At 49.4% G+C, this 23,265-nt stretch overlaps 1 protein-coding gene across 1 annotated transcript in view; it reads right to left on the bottom strand.

Annotated features, from left to right (window-relative positions):
- Positions 1–231: 231 nt before the first annotated feature.
- The window catches only part of WDR93 (WD repeat domain 93), a 49,798-nt gene continuing 26,764 nt past the window's right edge, over positions 232–23,265 (bottom strand). The window contains exons 8-17 of the mRNA XM_049614279.1: positions 20,825–20,909; positions 16,973–17,144; positions 15,450–15,520; positions 14,813–14,899; positions 13,420–13,539; positions 11,815–12,028; positions 10,039–10,102; positions 9,060–9,216; positions 8,540–8,738; positions 232–544 (exon numbers count right to left, since the gene is read on the bottom strand). Coding sequence (XP_049470236.1) covers positions 448–544; positions 8,540–8,738; positions 9,060–9,216; positions 10,039–10,102; positions 11,815–12,028; positions 13,420–13,539; positions 14,813–14,899; positions 15,450–15,520; positions 16,973–17,144; positions 20,825–20,909 — 1,266 coding nt within the window. The 3' untranslated portion in view covers positions 232–447. The remainder of the gene's footprint in view (positions 545–8,539; positions 8,739–9,059; positions 9,217–10,038; positions 10,103–11,814; positions 12,029–13,419; positions 13,540–14,812; positions 14,900–15,449; positions 15,521–16,972; positions 17,145–20,824; positions 20,910–23,265) is intronic.

Below are 23,265 nucleotides of genomic sequence, written 5' to 3'. Positions count from 1 at the left end.
CGGAAGCAATTCCAGGAAGGTTGTGTATGAGCCAACTCAGAGAGGGAGAGGAAGTGGGTGGGGAGAAAGAGGGCCACATAGCAGCTGGGGTGGCCTGGGGTCTTGGTCATTTGAGCAAAGTGGCTCTCCTGGGCTTAGAAGGCGAGGGTCCCTCACACGGCCTAGGACTGGGCCTTGCTGGGGTCTGGACTGGGTGGGAACAAAAGGACACACACCACAGCGACTTTGGAGTCTGGAAACAATAGCACTGTTTATTGGGGTGACATCTGCCCACCCGAGGGCTCTGACAAGCGGCCTAGGGTTGGAGGCTCCCCAGATCATCCCTCTCCCCTTGCTGAGGTCCCAGACTGCCCGTCTAGGCCCCTGGGGGCCTCTGTCACCTTGTCTCTTGGCCTCGGAGTGTCCTGGGGCGAAGCCTGCCTGCCGCCAACCTTGCAGAGAGCCCAGTCACTTCCTGGAGGTCTCTCTCTGGAGAAGCAGGGAGTACCTGCGAAGCCGGGTCCAGTGCTCCTGCTCTTTCACCTTCTTCTCCAGCTTCTGGAACCTGTGGGCCACACAGGTGGAGATGAGAGGAAGCCGCTTTGTGCCTCGTCACCCCCCTGCCGCCCGGCTCCAAGGTCCCCGGGGCAGACCTTGACCGCCCTGTGCTAATCTCAGAGCCTCTCCGAGTGGCTCGTCTGCGGCACGACTGTGTCCTCGGGGCTCCACCCGGTGCACGGCCAGTACTTGAAACACCTTTACTGCGTGACGACGGGGCCTGCGTGCTGCGGGAGGCGCCCCACGGAAGGCGCGGTACCACGGGGGACTCACGGCCTGTGCGCGTGGACCGTTAGCCACGTCCGAATGCCCACACCTCCAGGGAGTAGACGCCGCTAGAGCATCGAGTGTCACCGGCTAGACTCCCAAGACCCGACCTTGACTGCCCACCTGCTCAAACTTACCGACCTTTGTCCCACATTCTTCCTTAAATTCTTCTTTCCAGCTTCTCTCTTAACTCAGGCAAAAGACCCGAAGGGCATAACATCCCGAGAAGGAAACCAGAACCGCCCCGCCGGCAATAACGACTGACAGCCCAGACAGAGTTCTGGAGGCCCGGCCAACCAGACCAGTCTGAACTTAACCCCCGGCTCACGCCTGCGCACACGGGACCGTGCAGTGACCCAGGGAGGGACCAGCGGTGACCTTTGCCTCATCATAATACTAAAATCTGCACCGAGGGGGGGCTCGTCTCATTTACGTGACATACAAAGCATATGTGTAGACGTGTTTCCTTAGGGCGTGTGCAGGACCTCATGCCCACCTCTGCGTACGGTGACAAGGCTTCCCTAACCCTCAGTCTCAGGAACCCACCCGCCCCTGCTCTGAGAGTCACGGCTTTTGAAAGTTATTCCCGGTGATGTCCTTATCCGCTGCGAATAAAGTTTCCCTTGTGCCACAATTCACCTGCTGTAGTTTGTCTGTGTGGCTCACCACGGAGTGAACTCCCACTGGTTTAGTTACGCTAGTGACAGGCAAGGGTGCAAGTGCGGGAAAGATCCAAGTGGCTGAAACAGCCCTGCTTCCCCCCCACCCCAGCTCCATCAGGGTGACAGGGGGGAAGGACATTTGTAATTTGAGGCGTTTTAAGTGCCACAGAGGTCGAATGGAGGGAAGCGGGAGGGATCCATCCACCTTGCCTGGGGAGCTCCTGGAAGAGAAGACCCTCGAGTTGGGTCTTTTACAAGATGTTAGTTTTTTGTTTTTTTTTAAGTAACAAATAAATGCGCATTCAGTACAGGAAAAGCAGGGCAGCCCAGGATTCACCCCTCATTCTGCCTGTGCGGAGATGGCCGCTGTGGGGGGGGGGGGGGGGAGGAAGCCTACCTTCTGGGGAAGGGGTGCCCCTGCTGTCTGGGTTTCTGCCTTGGGTGCCTGAGGGCACAGAGGATGTTAAACCACTTAGGGCAAGCAGGAGGAGGGCTACTTTCGGGGAGAAAGACCATGGTTGCAGCTTTGGATTTTTGAGGCTCTACCTGCCAAGGAACATCCACGTGGAGATGTATCTGATACTCGATGCGTGAAAACATTTTTATTTTATTAAAAATTTCTTAATGTTTGTTTATTTTTGAGAGAGAGAGAGAGAGAGAGACAGACACAGCATAGGTGGGGAAGGAGCAGAGAGAGAGGGAGACACAGAATGCGAAGCAGGCTCCAGGCTCCGAGCTGTCAGCACAGAGCCCAACGTGGGGCTCAAACCCATGGGTTGTAAGATCGTGACCTGAGCTGAAGTTGGACGCTCAACTCAACTGAGCCACCAGACGCCCCTAAAATATTTAACTTGAAAAAGTACTCTATACTTTGATTTTTTAAAAAAATGGAAGAATACAAGTGGGTATACAGTTAGAAGCAATTTCCTTCTCTCCTCAGATCCTTATTTTCTGTTCCCAAAGCAACGGTAATTAACGGCTCCTTGTAAATCCTTGGAAATTACGTATACACATACAAGCGTAGACATGTGTATAAGCTTTTTTTTTTAATGGAAGTGTGCCATGCACTGTTGTGCACCCTGCTGTTTGCACTGAAACCGTGTCCCAGAAATTGCTTCCAGGAGGCACTCCCAGATCTGCCACAGTCTTTTTCCCCTATTGGACACTCGGGGTTTCCACTCTTTTGCTAATGCTGTCCAGGCTGCAATGAAGTCTTTGCCTGCGTGTGAGAGCGATGGGCAGGGAGGAGGAAAAGCGTGTGCATGTTACAAACTCGGGCTTTGAACCCACACTGCTTGTGCTCAAACCCAGCTCCTTTGCTTACAAGTTGGTGACCCGGGGCAGGTGGCACGACCTCATCAGCCTCAGCTTTCTGGCTGTGCAGTGGGGAAATAATAGTAAAAAATAAGATGATGCCTGCAAAGCACTTAGCATAGCCTTGGCACACAGTAGGTGCTCAGTAAAGTTAATTATAATAATATTTCTGCTGATAAATAAGTGGGTGTGAAATTTTGGGGTCAGGAGGTCAAAACAACATGGATTCAATAAGGGACCATCCAGGAGCGCTCAGCTGGCTCAGGTGGTGGAGCGTGCGACTCTTGATCTCTCAGGGTTGTGAGTTCAAGCCCCATATTAAGTGTGAGATTACTTAAAATCTTTAGGGAGGCACCTGGCTGGCTCAGTCGGTGGAACGTGTGACTCTTTTTTTAAGTTTATTTATTTGTTTTGAGAGAGAGAGAGGGAGACCACAAGCAAGCGAGAGGCAAGAGAGAGAGGGATAGAGAATCCCAAGCAGGCCCTGCACTGTCAGGTTGGACCCCAACACGGGGCTCGAACCCATGAACTGTGAGATCATGATCCGAGCCGGAAACCAAGAGTTGGATGCTCAACCGACTGAGCCACCCAGGTGCCCTGGAGACTGTAACTTCTCGACCTAGGGTTTGTGAGTTTGAGCCCCACGTTGGGTATAGAGATTGCTTCAAAAAAAAAAAAAAAAAAAAAAAAAAGAGCAACCGTCCAAGAGGCAGCTGGATAGATGGAACTAGGGCAAGTTTTAAAAGGAAGCCTGAAAATAAAGTCATCCGTGTGTTCAAGACAACATGGATGACGTTCAGAACATAATGCTGGCGGGGAGAAGGCCTTTCTCGATGATCTCGTGGTAAAGATGCTCAGCCTGGTTAACACTTCCAGCGTGTGCCAGGCCACGTCCTATGCGGAGATGCAGCTGTCACCCACTTTACACTCGGAGACGCTGAGGACCGCCCCGTCGCACAGCTAGAGCCCCCTGTCTGTGCCCTCGTCATACTGTAGAGCTTGCACCCCGAATTTGAGGCCCTTTACACCTGCCCCTCAGCGAAGCCTAAGGGACAAGGCGGAAAAGTCCAGCTACTGGACACTTGAAACTTCTGTCTGGCTGGGCGAGCAACTCCAAATACTCCTCCCCAAAGACAAACCGGGAAAAATTATTCACAGCACATTGACAAAGAACTCTTAAAATCAAAAGAAAATGAACTCACGCATAGGAAACAGATCCAGGGCAAGCCAGGGAAGGAGTGAGGGAAATGTACAGTATATATAACAGAAAGATGCTCAGTGTCCTTCGTTCCCTAATTAAAATAGACATGAGCCGTCAGTTCCTGCCTGCCCAGCCCCTGGCCCAGAGGGCCAGGTGCCCTGTGGACCCAGAAGCCCGCCTTCTGGCAGACAGGTGGGTGGTTGAACCTGAATCTTGCTTGGCTTTGTATTCCATAAGGAATAAAGGGAGAGAGAGACAGAGAGAGGAAGGGACACTCTGTCTGCTTCCTGGTGTCCAGAAATTTCTGTCTTGTGATCAAGTTTGACCTAGCCAGGGATGGCAGAACTCGAACGTGGAAACGGTGCCTGGAGCCCCAAGTTGCACGGGAGCAGAAGCCAGGCCTTGGGGTGGGGGGTGGGGATGCATATTTGTGGCTAGCTGGCCTCCTTTTAAAGCCCCAAAGGCAGGTTCCCTTTCACACTGGCTATTTATAAAAGTCCCAGGGGCAGGTTTTGCAAAAACATTTTGGACAGATGATTGCAAGCTTGAAACTCTGAATCGATTGCCACATAACCCACTGCCTTGAAGTTTCACCTAGTTTTAGGGCCAATGGAAGCGGTTTCAGACACGAGGAGTAAATAGGGAAAAACAAGATGAGATTAAAACCTTTGGGACATGTATGGATATGTGGGATAAACAACAATAGGAAAATGTTAATGGCAGAATCTAGGTTGTGGGTATATGGATGTTCAGTGACTTTTTTTTTTTCAAAACTGCTGTATGTTTGAAAATTTTCAAAATAAAGTGTTGGAGCGAGGGTGGGGGGGGGGGGGGGGGGCTACTTTTGGGAAAGTCCCAGATAGCAGACCTCAGAGCAAGTAGAACAGGAAAAGCCTTCTTTAAATCAGTTTTTCCCAATTTATTGCTGGGACCCAATCTGGAAAATGGGTTGCCACAAGGGATATAATTCAAACACTGTGATCAGGCCGAAGTAAAAGTTCCTTCAAGCTGGGCTGGCCCCAACCACACGATGCGACCCCTCCCAGCTCCTGCTGGGTCCCAGGACCCAGTGACAACTTCTCTGAGCTTTTCTGTTCCCAAGCTCCCATGGTTTGGGTCAGCCCCAGGCCCTGCCCCTGGCCACCACCCCCCCTCAGCCCCCCGCCCCCACCTGATCAACCCCAAGGACTCCAGCACTCTTCCCTGACAAGCTTCCCTGGGAGGGCAGTCCTCTCCACCCCCTCCTGGCTATGGGGGCCACCCCAGGGAGGGGCTCAGGCATGACACCTAAGAGCTAAGCTCTGCCGACAGGGAGGAAAGACTTTGGGAAAGTAGTAGAGTGAGTCCCATTCCTACAGGAACACAGACTGGAGGGGGCAGGGTGGAAAGGACCATCTTTACAGAGCAGGCCCGACCACAGGGGAGTGGAGAAATGCCCTGCAGACACATCCTTTCCACAGAAAATGACATTGGCATATTTATAAGGAAGGTTTTCTTAAAATTAAAAAAGAATTAAGTGATATTCTGGAGTGACAGAAAGCCAGATTTAAAAGTTGAACTCGGAACGTGACCTCAACTTAGTGAAAACACCAAAGGGAAAACCAGAAGGAAATGCACTGACATATTAACAGCAGGGCTAGGGTTTGGTGATGGTCATGGGTGGTTTACATTTTCTTTTCTGCGCTGTCCTGTTTTCCAGATTTCTACAAGTGCGTGTATAACTTCTATCAGAAATAATAACTTTTTTTTTTTTTTTTTTACAACGGGGAAGTGCTCCGTTATGGTCGTAGTGTGCTTGAAGCAGATTTCAGGGGCTGAGTGGGGCTCTGCAGGTGTCCGAGTACCGATCTCCACTCATACATTGGTTGAGGGTTGGAAATGTCAGTCAGGGACTGAGGGCGGCCTGAGATGGCCGGGCCTCTTGCTGCCAGGCAGGAGGTGAGCCGCCCGGCGCTGGACACGTAGGTCCAGCCTCACCCTTTCCAGGCCAGTAAAAGAGGGCGTTAAACTGCGAGGCAGAAATGGAAACAGTCTCCTTAAACACGGAGTTCACTAGGCCTCATCAGGAAAGAGCTCTGGAAACTCTACACCATGACCCAGGAGTACAACCTCACCATAGCTATGACCTAAACTCGTACTCTTGACTTTTTTTTTAACCAGTTTTTAAAATTTTCCAAGAGAATGTTTTGTTTTGTTTTGTTTTGTTTTGTTTTGTTTTGTTTTGGTAGGAAAGCTGCAAATCGGGAAAATACAAAAAAAAAAAAATCACATACATCATCACCCAAATAGAACTCCTGTTATATTGGTGTACACATTTCCAGACTTCTCTCAAAATCAGGATTATACTGTAAACGGTATTTCATAACCTCTCTCCATCTTTTGTTTGGAAAAATTTCAAACCTGGGGCGCCTGGGTGGCTCGGTCGGTCAAGCGTCCGACTTCAGCTCAGGTCATGATCTCACAGTTCATGGGTTCGAGCCCCACGTTGGGCTCTGTGCTGATGGCTTGGAGCCTGGTGCCTGCTTCGGATTCTGTGTCTCGCTCTCTCTCTGCCCCTCCCTCACTTGCACTCTGTCTCTCAAAAATGAATTTAAATGTTTAAAAAATTTTTTTTTAAAAAGAAAAATTTCGGGGCGCCTGGGTGGCTCAGTTGGTTGAGCGGCCGACTTCGGCTCAGGTCATGATCTCACAGTCCGTGAGTTCGAGCCCTGCATCGGGCTCTGTGCTGACAGCTCGGAGCCTGGAGCCTGTTTCCGATTCTGTGTCTCCCTCTCTCTGACCCTCCCCCGTTCATGCTCTGTCTCTCTCTGTCTCAAAAATAAATAAACGTTAAAAAAAATTTTTTTTTAAAATAAAAGAAAAATTTCAAACCTACATGAAAGTTGCAAGCAGTACAGTGAACCTGCACCTGTGGTCACCGATGGTGAACATTTTGCCTGGCTGTCTGTCTGTCTCTTTGAGTATTTTCCTGGGTTTCACTAGTTGTTAACATTTTCTCTTCCTCTCTCTAAATGTTTTCCTGGTCTGTGCTTCAAAGTAAGCTGCGGACATCACGATGCCTCACCCTTCAATTCTTCAGCTGTGTCTCCTCAGAATAAGTCAAGCCGTCAAGGGTCAAAGCAAGAAACTGCCATGTAAAGAACAGCCAAACGCTCTTGGTTAATCTTTAATCAGGGGAAATGCCCAGTGACCCCTCCTTCACTGTCCTCCCCCCGAGACCCACAGACCATCTGCCTCTCCTGATGAATGGGCTGCCTCCTTCCAAGAGATATTGAAAGCCCCCCAAGAACCCCCACAACCGGAGAACCACAAGCAGCAGGGAAATGCAGCCTTGGGGATTCACGGCGCCACCTTGCGGTGGTGTTTAGAATTTCCCCAGGCACGAACTGGAAGTAACCCAGCATCCTTCTGGAACCTACCATTTACTGAGCGACCACCCAATGCCCAGCACTAGACGTGTATTATCTCTGGAATACCCACAAAACCTGAGGGCTGGGCACCATCAAAGTGTCCAGCCTGGCACACTGCAGGTGTTCAACACACCGGTTTTGAACAAAGGAGGAAACTGAGGCTCTCGGAGGTGAAGGCACTCACCCAAGGTCTCTCAGTTAGGAAGGGGTGGAATTGGATTTCAAACCTGAGTATCCTGGCCATTCCACTTCCTTCCTCTTGAGGCAAGAGTAAATAGAAAAAGGGGAAATGGTCGTAAAGGGATATCGTGGGGACTGGAGAGATCACAGAGTCTCTGAAGACCCTGGAAGGAAGGGGCCACCGAAGTCCCCCCACCCCCACCCCCAGGAGAATCCAGGGCTCCGCTGGTAACCTCCTCCTGCCAAAAGTGCAATCATGCCAGAAACCATCAGCAAGAATTTGCAAACCGCCAAGATGAGTGGCGGATGGATTAGAAGAGACACCTGCTTCTCCAGAGCAGACAGAGCACAGCTCCTTATGCTTTTACAGCAGAAAGGGCCACAGGCAGAGTCCCCACGGGCCTGGGGGTCACAGAAAAGGGAGAGACGCGTGGCCAAACCGTTTGTCCAGACGACGGTTAAAGCCAAGGGGGCTTGGACCAGGGGCTGGCGACCAGTTTGTATAAAGGGCCAGATAGTAAATGAGGCCGGCTTTATGGGTCGTGTGGTCTCTGTCACCACTGTTCAAGTCTGCTGTTGTAGCACACAAGCAGCCATGATGAGACATAGCAAATGGGCCGAACCTGGCCCATGACTTAAGCCCCTGTCTCCCAAGACTGGTGTCTGATCATCCAAATACAGTTTTACAAAACCAAAGAATCCAGAAAGCAGGAGGACAAGACAGTCTTGACGAGGAGAAAATAGCGACTGGCAGGCAGTCCTTCTTTACCAGCCTGAATCCGGGGCTCCCTTTCCTGCCAACCCAAACGGGAAATTGGAGTGTGGCTCACGGGCTACGATATGGCAGGGTCCCCCACAGAAGGGGCAGTCGAAATGCCGGACGGATCTGACCATCGAACACACTCCGCTAGTCCTCAACCCAGAGACAACCCCAGGAGCAGGGATGGGAAGCAGACCCGGGACTCTACCTCTCCTGGAGGAAACTCTCGCATCTTTTCTCCAAGGGCAGCACCTGGGCGAAGGCCATGCTATCGGTCATGCCCGCTTGAGGAACGGTGCAAAGGTTGCAGATGTTTTCCAGGAGCGGGTAGGCCTCGAGATTAAAACAGAAAATAGAATTCTGGATGTCCTTGGCGTCGTCGGATTCAATTTCGTCAGGATGGTCTCCTGAGATGAAACAAAACACAGCGTTCTGTAGAGGGATGACCTTCTCTGTGGGCTGGGTGGGCAGCTGGGGGCAGCTCTCTGCTGGTAAAGGCTGGGCTGTCAGGGCTGAGCTGTGAGGGGCTCCCTTGAAGGGGGGCCGCAGGAGTCTCTCTGGAATCTGTGTTTTAGCTAAGTGCCTCGTGAGGGGCTAAGCAGCAGTGTCCTTTTGGCCTGTGGCGCAGGGTTGAAGAGCAGGGAAGAGATTGGGGGCATCACCCTGTGCTTTGGGAAGGGAGGGAGAAGGTCAGGCAAATAGCAGCCCCCAGGGCCCCCCTCCCATACCTCGGAGCAGGAAACACGGGCGGTGCAAAGACACAACAAACATAGGCGTCCAGGGCACTGCCAGATGGTAGGTTCTGGGTGGAGCAAAGGCACAGATGATCTGGGGCTTGGCCACGTCCATGAGCTGCACAGAGCCATTCCTGGAAAAGGTCAGCACCTGGGAAGCAAAGGGATGACAACGGGGACTTCTCTGTCACCCCCGTTTGGAATAAGAGAGGCAGCTGGACATCCAGGCCAGCAACAGAGAGAACGGATTTGCTCGGGGAGCAGAGAAACATGTGTGTTTACTTCTCCGGTGTCCCCAGCAGCAACAGGCCCTTTTCCAGGTGCCGTGTCTGATGCTGGGTGGCGCTCCCCACTCCTGCCCGGGCTTCTCTTCTGGCTCACCAGCATCCCTGTGCGGGAGCTGGCCCTCCACGTGGCCGGACGCAGTGCCGCCCTCTGCACACGTATGCTTTCCTCCCCATCCTCGGAGACCCCGCTCCATCCCACGGCCCTTCCTGGCGCGGGTTCGGAGGCCGGCCTCTCTCCTGCCTGGCTCCTTCCTCCCTGTAGGTGAACCTGTTAGATGCGCCTGATCGAATCGTCCTCCAGCTGCCACACCACCTCCCCGCCCCTCACACTCCGACACCTGAGAGTGCGACCTCACCTTCTCTGCCCCGTCCTGTCACTTCCTCCCGAAAGCAGCCCCCCGCCCCCACTGACTTCTGCAGGCTGAGGTGGTGACCCCTGTCTCTGTTCTGTGGCATCCAGGGCCCAGCGCATCACAGCCTCTCTCGTCTTCCAGGGCAGCTGCGCGGTGATTCGTCTGTCTTCCCAGCTGAACCGTGCGATCTGCGAGGGCGGCGGCTTGCTCTTTCGTCCCTGTGCGCCCCAAAGCTAGTCTAGTGCCTCGCGCTTGACAGGCCTTCAACAAACAGTCTTTGAAGGGGAAGCAAACACGCTTGCTGAAGAGGAGTGAGGGGCGTGAGGAACCTACCATGCCAGGTAAGGCTGGGACTGGGGCCACTGCACAGATGGCTTCGTCCAGGTACTTTACCGGCCTGTGGGGAACCAGACACATACACATTCGTCCTGGAAGGAGTTAAGGCTGTGCTATCCTCTCCTGGCACGCATCTAGGAGACACTCTTGTGAATAAGCATCGGGAGACACGTCAGAGATGGTTCATAGTAGCAGACGCGGGGAACAGTCGCATTACCCGCTGGTAGGAGAATGCCTTGCTGTGATATATTTATTACACGATGGGATGCAGTAGAGCCGGGAAGATACAGACCCGGCGCTGCATTCACCGACATGTGCGACTCTCCCGAACAAGGCTGCAGAGCAAGTTACGGAATAAACAGCCCCGAGAAACAAGCTGGAGGATACAGAGCATGGGAGTCCCTTTACGAATTTCCCAAATAGGCACAGCTAAACGATGCGTTAACTTGGAGATGCGTGTGGCTAATTCTTACAGGAAAGCGAAGGAATGGATGATGAATTTTGGAAAATGACACGGTCGATTGAAAAAGAAATCGGCCGTGATATTTGGCAGCGACTCCCATCAAACGGTGGAGTCAGTTTCCCCACTGCCTGACTGCGGGTGTGGCCACGTGACATGCTTCGTCCACTGTGACGTGAGCAGAAGCTTGGAGAGTGTACGTTGCGGTTGCCCTCGCTTGCTGAGGGGACCCCTTAGGCTGTGGGGCGATGGAGGCTGAGACGGCCCGCAGGAGCCACCACGGGGAAGAGAACCACGTGTCCTGGCCAACGGCCACCCAACTGCCACCTATGCAAGTGAGGCTGTGCCAGACCATCCGGCCCCCAGCCCAGCTGCCAGAGCCTAAGCAAGGCCAGTGGAAGAACTGGCCCAAATTGCTGGTCTGCGAGATCAGGGGCTACACGTTGACTTGTTTTCTGAAGCCATCAAGTTGTGGAATGGTTTGTTATATACAGCGACGATTACTAAGGGGGTCACCTCTGGAGAGGAGAGAAGGGTGTGGCCAGGGACAAGCACACAGCCTTAACTGAATTGGAGATGATCTATTTCTTTTTTTTAATGTTTGTTTATTTTTGAGAGAGGGAGAGAGTGAGAAAGAGAGAGAGAGAGAGAGACAGAGGCAGAGAGGGGGGAAGAGAGAATCCCAAGCAGGCTTTGCACTGTCAAAGCAGAGCCCAATGCAGGGCTCGAACCCATGAACTTGAGATCATGACCCGAGCCAAAACCAAGAGTTGGATGCTTAACCAACTGAGCCACCCGGGCGCCCCGGAGATGATCTATTTCTGAAGGTTCATGATGGGTACAGGGGAGTTTCTCCCTCCCTCCCTCTCTCCCACTGCCCACTCTCTGTCTCTCTCTCTCTGTGTATATATATAAACACCCAAATACATATACACATACATATATACTATACATAGTGTATATATAGCTATATCCTAAATATACACATGTATATACTGTATAGCTTATTTGCATGCATGAAGTATTTTCACAACTTCAGAAAGAGACTCTTGAGACAATTTAAAAAAGAAAGAAAGCCTCGAGGAAACTGATAAAAGGCGATTTTGGCAGAAATGACAAATGACGTGAAAGCTGCCATTTGTGCTGTCGCACAATTTTGTGAGACAAGTTTTACACGTGCACATAAAAAAGACGGTGGGGACTTGGGAGCTCACAGGGAGGGTGTTGACTACAGAGCCAGTGGACTCCAGCTGGGGAGCTGGTCACTTTCGGCTGGCCGGTCATTTGCCCCGTCTTGCGCTCAAGCCACTGACCTCTCAACCAGCACACTGACGGTGGGTTCTTGGGTCCCCCTGGCTGTCACCAGATGGACAGAAGAATCTGTGCACAGCACCACACATTTCATGTGGGATTTCAAGGGCCCCTCAGGATACACATTCTGTCCCTGGTGGACTAAGTAGTATTTGAGGAAGTGAACACTCTGGCAGGAACATCCCTTGGGAAGAGCGACGACCCCAAGAGGGAAACCTGGAAAAACAATGGCACAGGCAGGTCAGTGAAAGGGGGAGGGCTGATGTAGCCTGGGCGCAGGGTCTGTGACCAACAGGCATATGAGGGGTGTGAAGGCAAGATCCGGCAATGAGAGCCTTCTGGAAGTGAAGCCAGAAAACCCCAGTGCCCAGTGGGAGAGAAGAGGCCCCCCTTCTAAGTATGGAGGGGGGTGGGGGACGGGGAAGAGCCCCGGGGAGGGGGCCAGAGTCAGTGCTGGGACAGAAGGGACAGTGCCCTGCCAGGTACGGAACCACAGCTGACCGTGGTGGGTCAAGGTATACCAGAGAGAAGGTGGTTCTCTGAGAAGGGCTTTTTTATGAGAAGGGTGTATATGTGTGTAGTCAAACGATATCCAGGACGTATCAGTATCCGGACAAATGAAAACAACCTATTGAGCAAGTGAATGTGAAATTATGAGCATTGTTCAGCCCTTTAAGTATCTTTCACTCTTGTAAGAAGACTGGGTGAGGAACCAAAATTCAAGAGGGCGCGTAGGGATGTTTATCTCCCCACCATGTGGGCCGAGTGCCGGCTAAACGGAAACCACCACTGAATCCTTCAGATGGAAATAGCCAAGGGAGGAAGGCACCTCACTGACCTGACAGAAGGCTCCCCGAGATGGCCAGTAGACAGGGCACTCTCTCTGGTTCTCACCAGCGCGCTGGCTGGGAAGGCTGCCCACCTCTACTCTCAGAGGAAACACCCATCCAGTTGTACAATGACAAACCCAGCGATTCAGTCATCACTTCTAAAAGAGTTTGGTCAGAGGGAGCCTTTCCCTCAGAGACTGATGGATCGACTTAGGGAAACTAGACACCACTGATTTTCTGCACCTGCAGAGCTGGACCCGGGATCCTGGGACTCCAGGACTCTAGCAAGGTGCCACCCACCCAGCATGGCTACTGGTCTTGCACTGGCCACCGTACAGGTCTCTTAGCTTCAATAGCAGTGGGCTTCCTGCTGACCGCGGTGGGGGTGGGAGAGCAGGAAGACTTAGTTTGAGAACTTGGGGGCGGGTGGGGGAGGGCCAGGGCTGCCCTACCGTCACATCCTGTGCTGGGAGACACCTCCTCCCTGGAGTGTGATAATGAGGTAACTAACAGTCTTACTTCCAGGACCCGCTCCAGTGCGGGGCACGGGGCGAGCGCTCAACCAGTACACGGGGATTGGGAAGTGTCAGCACTTATCGTGTTCAATAAGTGACTGAATGAATGAGGGGAAGGCGGGACCGGCTCCCCACACTGACTTAAGAACACAGAGTAACTACCAGAAGACCCAGAGCCTGCAGGAAACTCCAGAGCTCCCCGGGGTCTCATAATCCAGGGGTTAGGCAGAGGCGGTGGCGGGCGGCGGGGGGGGGTGCTCACCTTCTGCCAGGTCCCACAGCGTGAGCACGCCATCCTCGCAGGCCAGCACCAGGTAGGAACAGCAGCAGCTGAGCTGAGAGACAGCAATGGGTGCAGCACAGGGCCACACGCCCTCCGGGTCTAGCGGGGAGGACGGCACTCACTCGGCCGCCCCTGCCCCAGCCGCTGCACCCGCCCACCACCTCCACGCGCACAGCTCATGGCCCGGACTAGTCTGCCCGGCTGGCACACGGGCAGGGGTACCCGCTGGGCTCTCTGCAATGCTACCTCTTTAGGACAGAAGAGCAAGTCCCACTCCTCTTGCACTGACGCTCACACTGAATGAGTACTTGCCAGGCGCTAAGCACCGTGGTAAGCACTGTATGTGCACCCTTTCGGTTCATTCTCGCAAGGGTCTGGTGAGATGAGTCCTGTTGGCACCCTATTTCACAGATGAGGAGACTGAGGCAGAGAAGTCACCTGCCCAAGGTCAGAGCCAGTCAGTACAGAGGTTGAGATTAGAAGCCACACTGCCTGAGAGGGCGTTGGGAGGAGAGAAAATTCTTCCTTTGTACACTTTTAAACATTAAAGTATAATCCCTTTTTAAAAATTTTTAACAATGTTTATTTTTGAGAGAGAGACAGACAGACAGACCGTGAGTGAGGGAGCGGGAAAGAGAGGGAGACACAGAATCCGAAGCAGGCTCCAAGCTCCGAGCTGTCAGCACAGAGCCCGATGCACGGCTCGGACTCATGAACCATGAGATCGTCACCTGAGCCGAAGTCAGACACTTAACCGACTGAGCCACCCAGGGGCCCCAAACATTAAAGTACAATTCTAAAGAATGATATCCGTGTACAGCTCAAGGAATTACCACAAAGTGAACCTGCTCACGTAACTGCCTCCAAGAATTTGTAAAAACCAAAAAAGACCACGTAAGTGGTGGTCCTAAGTGCCTTTCAATTTCAAAAAGCTTTCACATACAGAAACCCTCTGGATTTTGCGATCCACGGCAAGCACGTGCAGTCAGCAGGGATGGATGGTGTGATGAATGAGCTCTGTGTTTCAGATGAGAAAACAGGGTTGGGGGCACGCGGTGACTGGCCTGGGGCTACACAGCTTGCGGGCCTTCATTGGGCCGGGGCCGGATCCGGCCCCTGATGCCAAGCCTCTTTTTGCCTCAGCTGCCAAAGGAGCCCTGTGGACCTGACCGGGCTTTGTCCCTATCGACCTATTCTCTTGGAGAAACGGGACCGCCCAGAGACAGAGCCTTGCGCTCACACCACAGGCCGTGGGCCACCTGCTTCTGCCTGCACAGCTCTGGTCCCCTAAAGTGACGTGTCAGTCACGTGCTCTCAGCTAAGCTGGAGAAGGACACGTTCTCAGGCAACTCCCATCTCAGCAGCCAAGTACCGGCTTTATCCTTCAGAGTTCGGTTAAGTGAATAGAGGAAGAAGTTGTGGTTTCCGGTCCAATGTATGCCAAGGACACAGGCTACCCCTGGGAAAGAAGAGAGGAAAGGGGCGTCACGTGAGGCAGCTGGGTAGCCCCGGGTTTGTACGGAAGGTGTTTGCCCAAGCGGAAGTCGGTTTGAAGTCAAAAGTGGTACGTTCTAAGGGGCAGCGCCCAGCAGAGGGGTGAGCCTCCCGGGGAGGAGGGCTGAGCATCCCCGGGAGGGCTGTTCCCACGGCCAGCTCGCTTTCCCCGGTGAGGAGGACGGTCACGCTGCCCCTCAGCGGCTTTCACGTCGTCTAGATAATTCATGTCCTCTTGGCTGTCAGTGTTTTAAATAGCATGTTCTACACAGTGAGTTCATGTTCAGAAGCAGCCTGGCAGGATATGTGCTCAGACCCTCCTCTGTGGCGAGTCACTGCCTGAAGACAGCACGGCCTCCGTTATCAGGGAGTCTGGGCTGGGGCACCATGCGTCCAGACACCGTTAAGCGGCGACCTACTCTCCGCCTCATCGCCTCCCACTGTGCAGGGGTTGCTGGGGTGCTCCCCGAGTGGACCACCTGCCCAGGACAGCCACCTGCATCGTGTTCATTTACCCGAGGGGCTCTTGACGTCCGCTGGCATGGTGGTGACGCGGCCAGGAAGGAGGAAGTGGAACGTGGCCATACTGGGGGAAGAAAAAGAGACACGAGTCAGCCATGGCAGGCTCCTTGGCAAGGAGACACTCTGGCAGAGTCATGGTACTAAAACCAGAAATGGGTAGTTAGGATGGACCTTCCCAGGGATACAGGGCCATGAGCTAAGTCACGTGGGATGTGCCGGCCCTGGTGGCGGCAGACCTGGGAAGTTGGTGAGGGCAGGGCAGGGCAGGCAGAGGCGCGGGAGTCACTCCTGGGCTGGGAACGGCACCCAGCACCCAGAAGAACCTTCTCTGTCCTTGGGGAAGATCCCCTAGTGACCAGACTTGGCTGCCGTGAACAAATGCTCCCTTATGCTGGGGGCAATCCAACAGGGTGTGCTGATACATCTGTCCTTAAGAAAAGAACAAACCAATTTCCTGAGGTCTATATAGAGTTTGTAGCTTCTTGTGGTATAGACTCCCACTACAAACAGACATTACCCGCAGGTTAACAACGAGCCTGCAGCCAGGCAGCATGCCCCTGAACCTCGCTGGGGCCCAGTTCAGGGCTCAGGTAGCTGCTAGGAGGGTGTAGCCCTAGGAGTTTGTGTCCTGACGTGAGAAAATTCAAGGTGCACTTGGTAGCAAGATGAGGGGTTTCTCTTCCTCTGTGAAGCAAGAATGTTCCTGGTTCCTGAGCTCCACGGTAGCTGTGAAGAGAGCTAGTTCCTAAAACCAGCTCCACCAGATCCTTCAAAGCCTTGGGCTCGGTTTTTACAGTCACAGCAGGGGATTCCTGAGCCCATCTGCTGCCTGAGGTTACAAAGTAAGGTATTTTAGTAATTCTGTGTTAATATATTACATTGAGAAAGACTGGATGGGAATGGAGGAAAATGTGAATAGTGGCGACTTTTATTTCTGTCTTTAGGATCTTCTGTGTTGTCTAGATAATCAGGAAAAAACTTAAAAAAAATTTTTTTTAATGTTTATTTTAGAGAGAGAGAGACAGCGTGAGCAGGGGAGGGGCAGGGAGAGAGGGAGACACAGAATCCAAAGCAGGCTCCAGGCTCTGAGCTGCCAGTACAGGGCCCTGATGTGGGGCTTGAACTCACAAACTGTGAGATCGTGACTGGAGCCGAAGTCAGCGGCTTAACCGACTGAGCCACCCAGGTGCCCCATCAGGAAAAAAGTTTTTAAAGAGAAGATATACATAAGATTGTAAAACAAACTCGACTTCTTCTCCTCTCCATAGATGTCTATTCCCTCTTTGAAATCCACATGATCAGCCTTTGTTCTAACTCTCTTTGAACAATCTCCACATATCTTTTCAAAAAATCTGAAATTCTCGGGAAAATCTCCCAAACCAGAAACAGCTTTTAATTCAAGTGCTTGGGTTGATTCCTGTGTGTGCCCTGAGAGGAGACACTCTGCCCAACCCCCACCCCCCACTCCGGCTGGAGGCGAGGGAGGGGGAGGGAGCCGGGCCTCCTTCCTGCTCACCTGAGCTGCTCCTCCCCGCACTCTCCGTCCAGGTACTTCTTGAACAAGGCTTTGAAGATGGCCTCCTGCTGCTCCCACTGAGTGTCCTTGATGAAGTGGTTCTGCCCTGAGCCCAGCCCGTAGCAGTCCTCTATCTTTGCAAAGACTTCCAGGGGGCTTTTAAATGTGGTACCTAGGTTGAAAAGATCCCAGAATTGGTCAAACCATGGGACTTCCCCCTTCCTGATTTTCCCTTCCTTCCTCCACACTTTCCAGTTTCCTGCAGAATCTCTAGTCCTCAGAAATCCATCTGGGAAGCCAGCGTTCAGTCTTCTCCCCGCCTCTTTCCTCGCCAGGCGGCTCGGTGAGCACAGGCTAAGGGCAACCGCCCTCCCCCCTCCTCCTCCTCCTCCAGCCTCACCATCACGTCCTGTTTCCAGATGCCCGGATCCCCAAACGAGGCCAAAGAAAAGTTCACGAGGTCACTAGAGACCTTAGATCACCGTTGCCGTCTTCCCAGCCCAGCAAGGCCCCAAATGTGTCAGTTGCCATCACTACTGAGCCGCTGCTGCAGGGCCCACAGAAACAGGCGGTCCCGGCCTCTACCTATGTTGACGTCTATCCAACTACCTTCCTTCAACCATCTCCCTTCTCTGCCAGTCACTTTTCTTACCATTCCCCTTCCCCCCCGAAAACCTTTCATTTCCTTCTTTTTTCAACTGTTCCTAAATCCACAGTAAAACTGGGTCATTTATTTTCTAGGTCCCCACCCCAGCTTTCAGATGGAGGGTGCCCAGGAGGCCCCCAGTGCCCCAGGTCTCCTTGGCCAGAAGCAATCATTGTTATTCATTTCTCACAGAAGTTTCTATAGGGAGACCACCTTTGTATAAACAAATGGTAGCACAGGATACACTAGTACCCCCCAAGTGTGGTTCCAAGATGAGCAGGGATCTGAGGGGCTCAACCGGAACTTGTTAGAAATGCAGATTCTCAGGTCCCAGCCCCAGCCTGCTGAAACACAAACTGTGTGGCTGGGGCGCAGCATTTTGGGTTTTAACAAGTTCTCTGGCTGAGTCAGATCCAGCTAAAGTTTACACCAGCCCCCTTGCATTTTCCACTCACAAATAGCTTGGAGATCGCTTCCTTTCAGTGCTACAGACCTTCCTTATTGTTGCTTATTTTCATTTACTAAACCTTTTTCTTACTGTGAAATAGAACACGTTCAGCAGAGCATTAAAAAATGTATATCTTGGGGCGCCTGGGTGGCTCAGTTGGTTAAGCGTCCGACTTTGGCTCAGGTCATGATCTCGCGGCCCGTGGGTTCGAGCCCCGCGTCAGGCTCTGTGCTGACAGCTCAAAGCCTGGAGCCTGTTTCGGATTCTGTGTCTCCCTCTTTCTCTGACCCTCCCCCGTTCATGCTCTCTCTCTGTCTCAAAAATAAATAAATGTTAAAAAAAATTAAAAAAAAAAAATATATATCTTAATAAATTATTACAAAGCAAATGTCTGTCTCCACTCAGGTCCAGAGACAGAACATCACCTGCTCCCTGGAAGCTTCGCAGGGGCCCGTCTCCAGTCACAACCTCCTGGCGAGAGCCGCACCCATTCTCTTGGCTTTTCCATAAGCACTGCAGTAAGTTTGTTTTACCTTTGCTGTCTAAATGCGCATCTACACGAAAAAGCTCTGCTTGGCCTGCTTCTGACCGTTACACACAGATGGAATCGTGAAGAGTTAACTCTGTGTCTGCCCTCTTTTGCTTAATATTGTGAGATTTGTCCATTTGGTTGTGGACGGCTGCAGTTTGTTCCTTTTTATTGATAGTATTCCATCAAGTGAATACATGTTCTCTTGTTGACGGACATTTCGGTTGTTTCATGATTGGGGCTATGGAGAATCATGTCACTGTTACCATTCTCGTACATGTCTCCTTGTACGTATTTGCTTGCACACTGTCAGGTACATACCTAGGAGGAGGCTGACCACTTCACCCTGGTTTGCTCAGGAGTTCCCTAGGTTTAGCTCTGAAAGCCCCACATCCCAGTAGACCAACCCCTCAGTCCCGGGCAAGCTGGTACGGTCGGTCACACTGCCTCCGAGTGTAAGTGCTGGGTCTCAGGGTATAAATTATCGTCACCATCGCTGGATCAAACCAAACTATTTTCCAAAGTGGTTGTGCCGATTTTCATTGCTAACTGCAGTGTACGGGAGGCCTGCTTGTGATACATCCTCACCAACTTGGTATGGCCCGCCTCTTTTAAATGTTGCCCTCCTGGTGGGTGTGGAGTGGTAGCTCATTATGGTTTTAATTTGCATTTCCATGATAACTAATGATGTTGAGTACACACATTCATCTGTTTATTAGCCATTTGAATAAACTCTTGCCTGTTTTATACTGGATTATCTCTTTTTCTTAATAAGTTGTAGGAATTCTTTATATATTCTCAGTAGGGACCATTCCTAAGTTTTATGTGTTTTGCAACTATCTTCTCCCACTATGTGGCTGCTCCTTCATGCTTTTAATGATGTCTTGGGATTACTAGAAGTCCTTAATTTTAGTAGCCAAATTTGTCAAATTTTTCTTTTATTGTAAGTGCTTTTTGTGTTTTGTTTAAAAAGTCTTTCCCTATGAAATCATAAAGATACTGTCTTATATTATTTTCTAAAAGCTTTACTGTTTTCTCTTTCATATTTGCTTCTATGGGTCGTCTGGAATTTATTTTTGTGTATGGTGGGAGGCAGGAGTCGAGTCTCACTTTTGTTTCCATATGGACAGCCAGCACCATTTATTGAAATGACCATCCTTTCTCTCCTGCTCTGTAATGTCACCTCTGTCAGTTATCAAGTGTCCATTTATGCCTTGGTCTGTTCTGGCCTATCATGTTTATCTATTTTTCTACTACTATATTCTGTATACTATTTCTATCTATATTTCTATATTCTCTCTATATATATTTCTATCTATCTACTATCCACTTATCTATTTTTCTATTGTGTCTTAATTACTATAGCTTTATAATAAGTCTTGATGGAGCAAATCATATCATCGTGTTCTTTTACAAGAGTGAATTGGCTATTCTTGGCCTTTTGAATTTCCTTCTTTGTTTTTGAGAGTTGTAAAGTATTCCTTTGGATGAGTGTACCAGATTTTATTTAATTAGTCTTTTACCTCTATAAATAATGCTGCAGTGAACATTCCTATAGATATATCTTTGAGGTTCTGGGCAGGTATTGAGAGGATATACTCTATCCTCTGCCTACAATGGAGTTCTCTGCTCCTCTTGACCTACTCCCACTTGTTCTTCAAGTCCTTCTCCCTCCGCCCCCCCCCCCCCCCCCCGGCAGAAAAAGACCTTCCCAAATGTCCCTTCCTTTGATAAACCCTCTGCCTCCTCCATGGGAAGAGTTGGTCACTCTTTCCTCTATGTTTTCATGGTCCTAAATGTTCCCCATTGCTGCACTTATCATATCCTACAATGCCACTTTCCTCTTATTCTCCCTTGGTAGAACAGCAGCTTTTAGAGTATGGAAAAGGTGTCTTACTCATCTGTGTGCTTGGTGCTTCACTGGCACTCAGCAAATCCTGATGAATGCATTAACACAGGAATATAGAAATGGATGAACTCCAGCTAGATGCCTGTTTTTCCTGATTTTCCAATTCTGTTAGTTACCTATGTCCTTGTAACATTTATATTTTTGTCCTTAGATCCCAGAGCTTATGACTTTAAAAAAAAATTCCTCCTCAGAACTATACTTGTAATTTAGATATTGCTGCTAATATCTAGAAAAGATGGGAAATTTGGACGAAAGCAAAGAAAGAAAAAAACAGAAATTAATATCAGAAATAAAAAGAGTATTAGTTGAATTATACTAACCTGTAACTGGTTTGGGTGGTTTGATCTTCATTATGTGAACTGGCAGACTCAACTTAATGTCTCCTCTAAGACAAATGTTTATATCCTACAAGAAGGAAAAGGCACAGCTAATAAGCCAACAAAGGAGATATAACAGAATCATTAAAAACATATCCCAAAAGACGACAGAAACAGAGGGAAAGGAAGAAAAACAGATGTGACAAATAGGAAGTAAATAGCAAAGTGATTTATTTCAATCCAAATGTATGAACAATCACATTATATAAATGGCCTAACTACCCAATTAAAAGGTAGAGACTGTCAGATTGTCTAAAAAGGTAAGACCCAGGGTGCCTGGGTTGCTCAGTTGGTTAAGCTTCCAACTTCAGCTCAGGTCATGATCTCATGGTTTATGGATGCCAGCCCTGTATTGGGCTGTCTGCTGTCAGATCCTCTGTTTCCCCGCCCCCCCTCCCCCCGCCCCTCCCCTGCTCTCTCTCGCTCTCAAAAATAAACTTAAAAAAAAAAAGTAAGACCCCATTATATGTTGTCAAAAAGAAACTAATTTTAAATACAAAGACACCAAATCTATTAAAAGCATAGTAAAAATCCGTCTTGTAAAACTAATCAAAGAAAGTTGGGGTGGCTATATTAATATCTGACATAATAGATTTCAGAGAAAAGAATATTAACAGGGATAAAAATTCACTGAATAATGATAAAATGGTCAATTCATCAAGCAGACATAACATTCCAAACGTTTATGCCCCTAATAACAGAGCTTCAAAATACACAAAGCAAAGATTCATTGAAGTGAAAGCAGAAATAGATAAATCTGTAATCTTATATATTTGAATACTCCTCTCTCAATAACTGATAGAACAGACAGATAATCAGGAAGAATATAGTAAGGATATAGAAGGAAAAGCAGACATAAATAACTTGACTAACAGCAGCAAAATACACATTTTTTCAAGTGCATGCAGAACACTGACCAACAACATAAACCATATTCTGGGCATAAAATCTTAATAAATTTAAAAGGTTTCAAATTATATGAAGTATTTTGTCTAGTCACAATGGAATTAAATTAGAAACCAAAAAAAAGAAAAATATCTGGAACATCTCCAGTATTTAGACACTAATATACTTCTAAATAATTCATTGGTCAAACAAGAAATTAAAAAAAAAAGCAAATAGGAAGTATTTTGAAGTATTTTTAAAAATGAGAACATCCCATCAAAATATAAAGAATGCAGCTAAAACAGTGCTTAGATGTAAGTTTATAGCACTAAATGCCTATATCAGAAAAGAAGATCTCAAATACATGACCTAGCTTTCTGCCTTAAGAAACTAGAAGGCAAGAAAAAACTTAAACCAAAAGTAAGCAGAAGAAAGGAAATAATAAAAATCAAATTGGAAACTGGTCAGATAGAAAACAAAACAAAAATGTGGAGACAAAGAAATAAAAAACTGGCTCTTTGATAAGATTAATAAAATTGACAAAACTCTAGCCAAGCTGATTAAGAAAAAAAAAAAGAGAGAAAACACAAATTACCACCATCAGAAATGAAGAAAAGGACATCAAAACAGGTTTTACAGATAATAAAAAGATAATAAGAGAATATTAACCACTTTAAGTCAATACATTTGATAACTTAGGTAAAAATGGACAAGTTCCTTAAACGACACAAAATACAAAAGTTTGCTTAAGAAGAAAGACCTAACCAGGGTGCCTAGCTGGCTCAGTCAGAAGAGTGTGTGACTCTTAATCTCGAGGTTTGAGTTGCAGCCCCATGTTGGGGGTAGTAGCAATTACTTAAATAAAAACTTAAAGAAGGTGGGCGCCTGGGCGGCTCAGTCCATTAAACGGCCCACTCTGGCTCAGGTCATGATCTCATGGTTTATAAGTTCAAGCCCCGCGTCTGGCTCTGTGCTGACCACTCAGAGCCTGGAGTCTGCTTCGGATTCTGTGTCTCCTCCTCTCTCTGCCCCTCCCATGCTCATGCTCTGTCTCTCTTTGTCTCTTGATAATAAATAAAACGTAAAAAAAAAAAAAAAAAAAAAAAAAAAACCTTAAAGAAGGAGAAAGAGATGACCCTTTGTCACTAAAGACACTGAATTTATAGTTCCACAAGGAAAACTCCATGGCTAGATGGCTTTACTGGTAAATTCTATCAAACACTTTAGGAAGAAATAATACCAATTCTACACAAACTCTTCCAGAAAATAAAACAGGAACACTCTACTTATTATATGAGGTCAGCATCATCCTGATACTACAACCAAAAGATGTTAGAAGAAAATAAAATTGGGGCACCTGGCTGACTCAGTCAGTAGAGTGTGCAACTCTTAATCTCATGGTTTCGAGTTTGAGCCCCACACTGGGTGTAGAGATTACTTAAAATCTTAAAGGAAGGAAGGAAGGAAGGAAGGAAGGAAGGAAGGAAGGAAGGAAGGAA

The sequence above is a fragment of the Panthera uncia genome, assembly GCF_023721935.1.
Source record: "Panthera uncia isolate 11264 chromosome B3 unlocalized genomic scaffold, Puncia_PCG_1.0 HiC_scaffold_2, whole genome shotgun sequence".
Classification (NCBI taxonomy): Eukaryota; Metazoa; Chordata; class Mammalia; order Carnivora; family Felidae; genus Panthera; species Panthera uncia.
The sequence above is the reverse complement of the archived record's forward strand: the minus strand, read 5'-3'. Positions and strand labels throughout refer to the sequence as shown.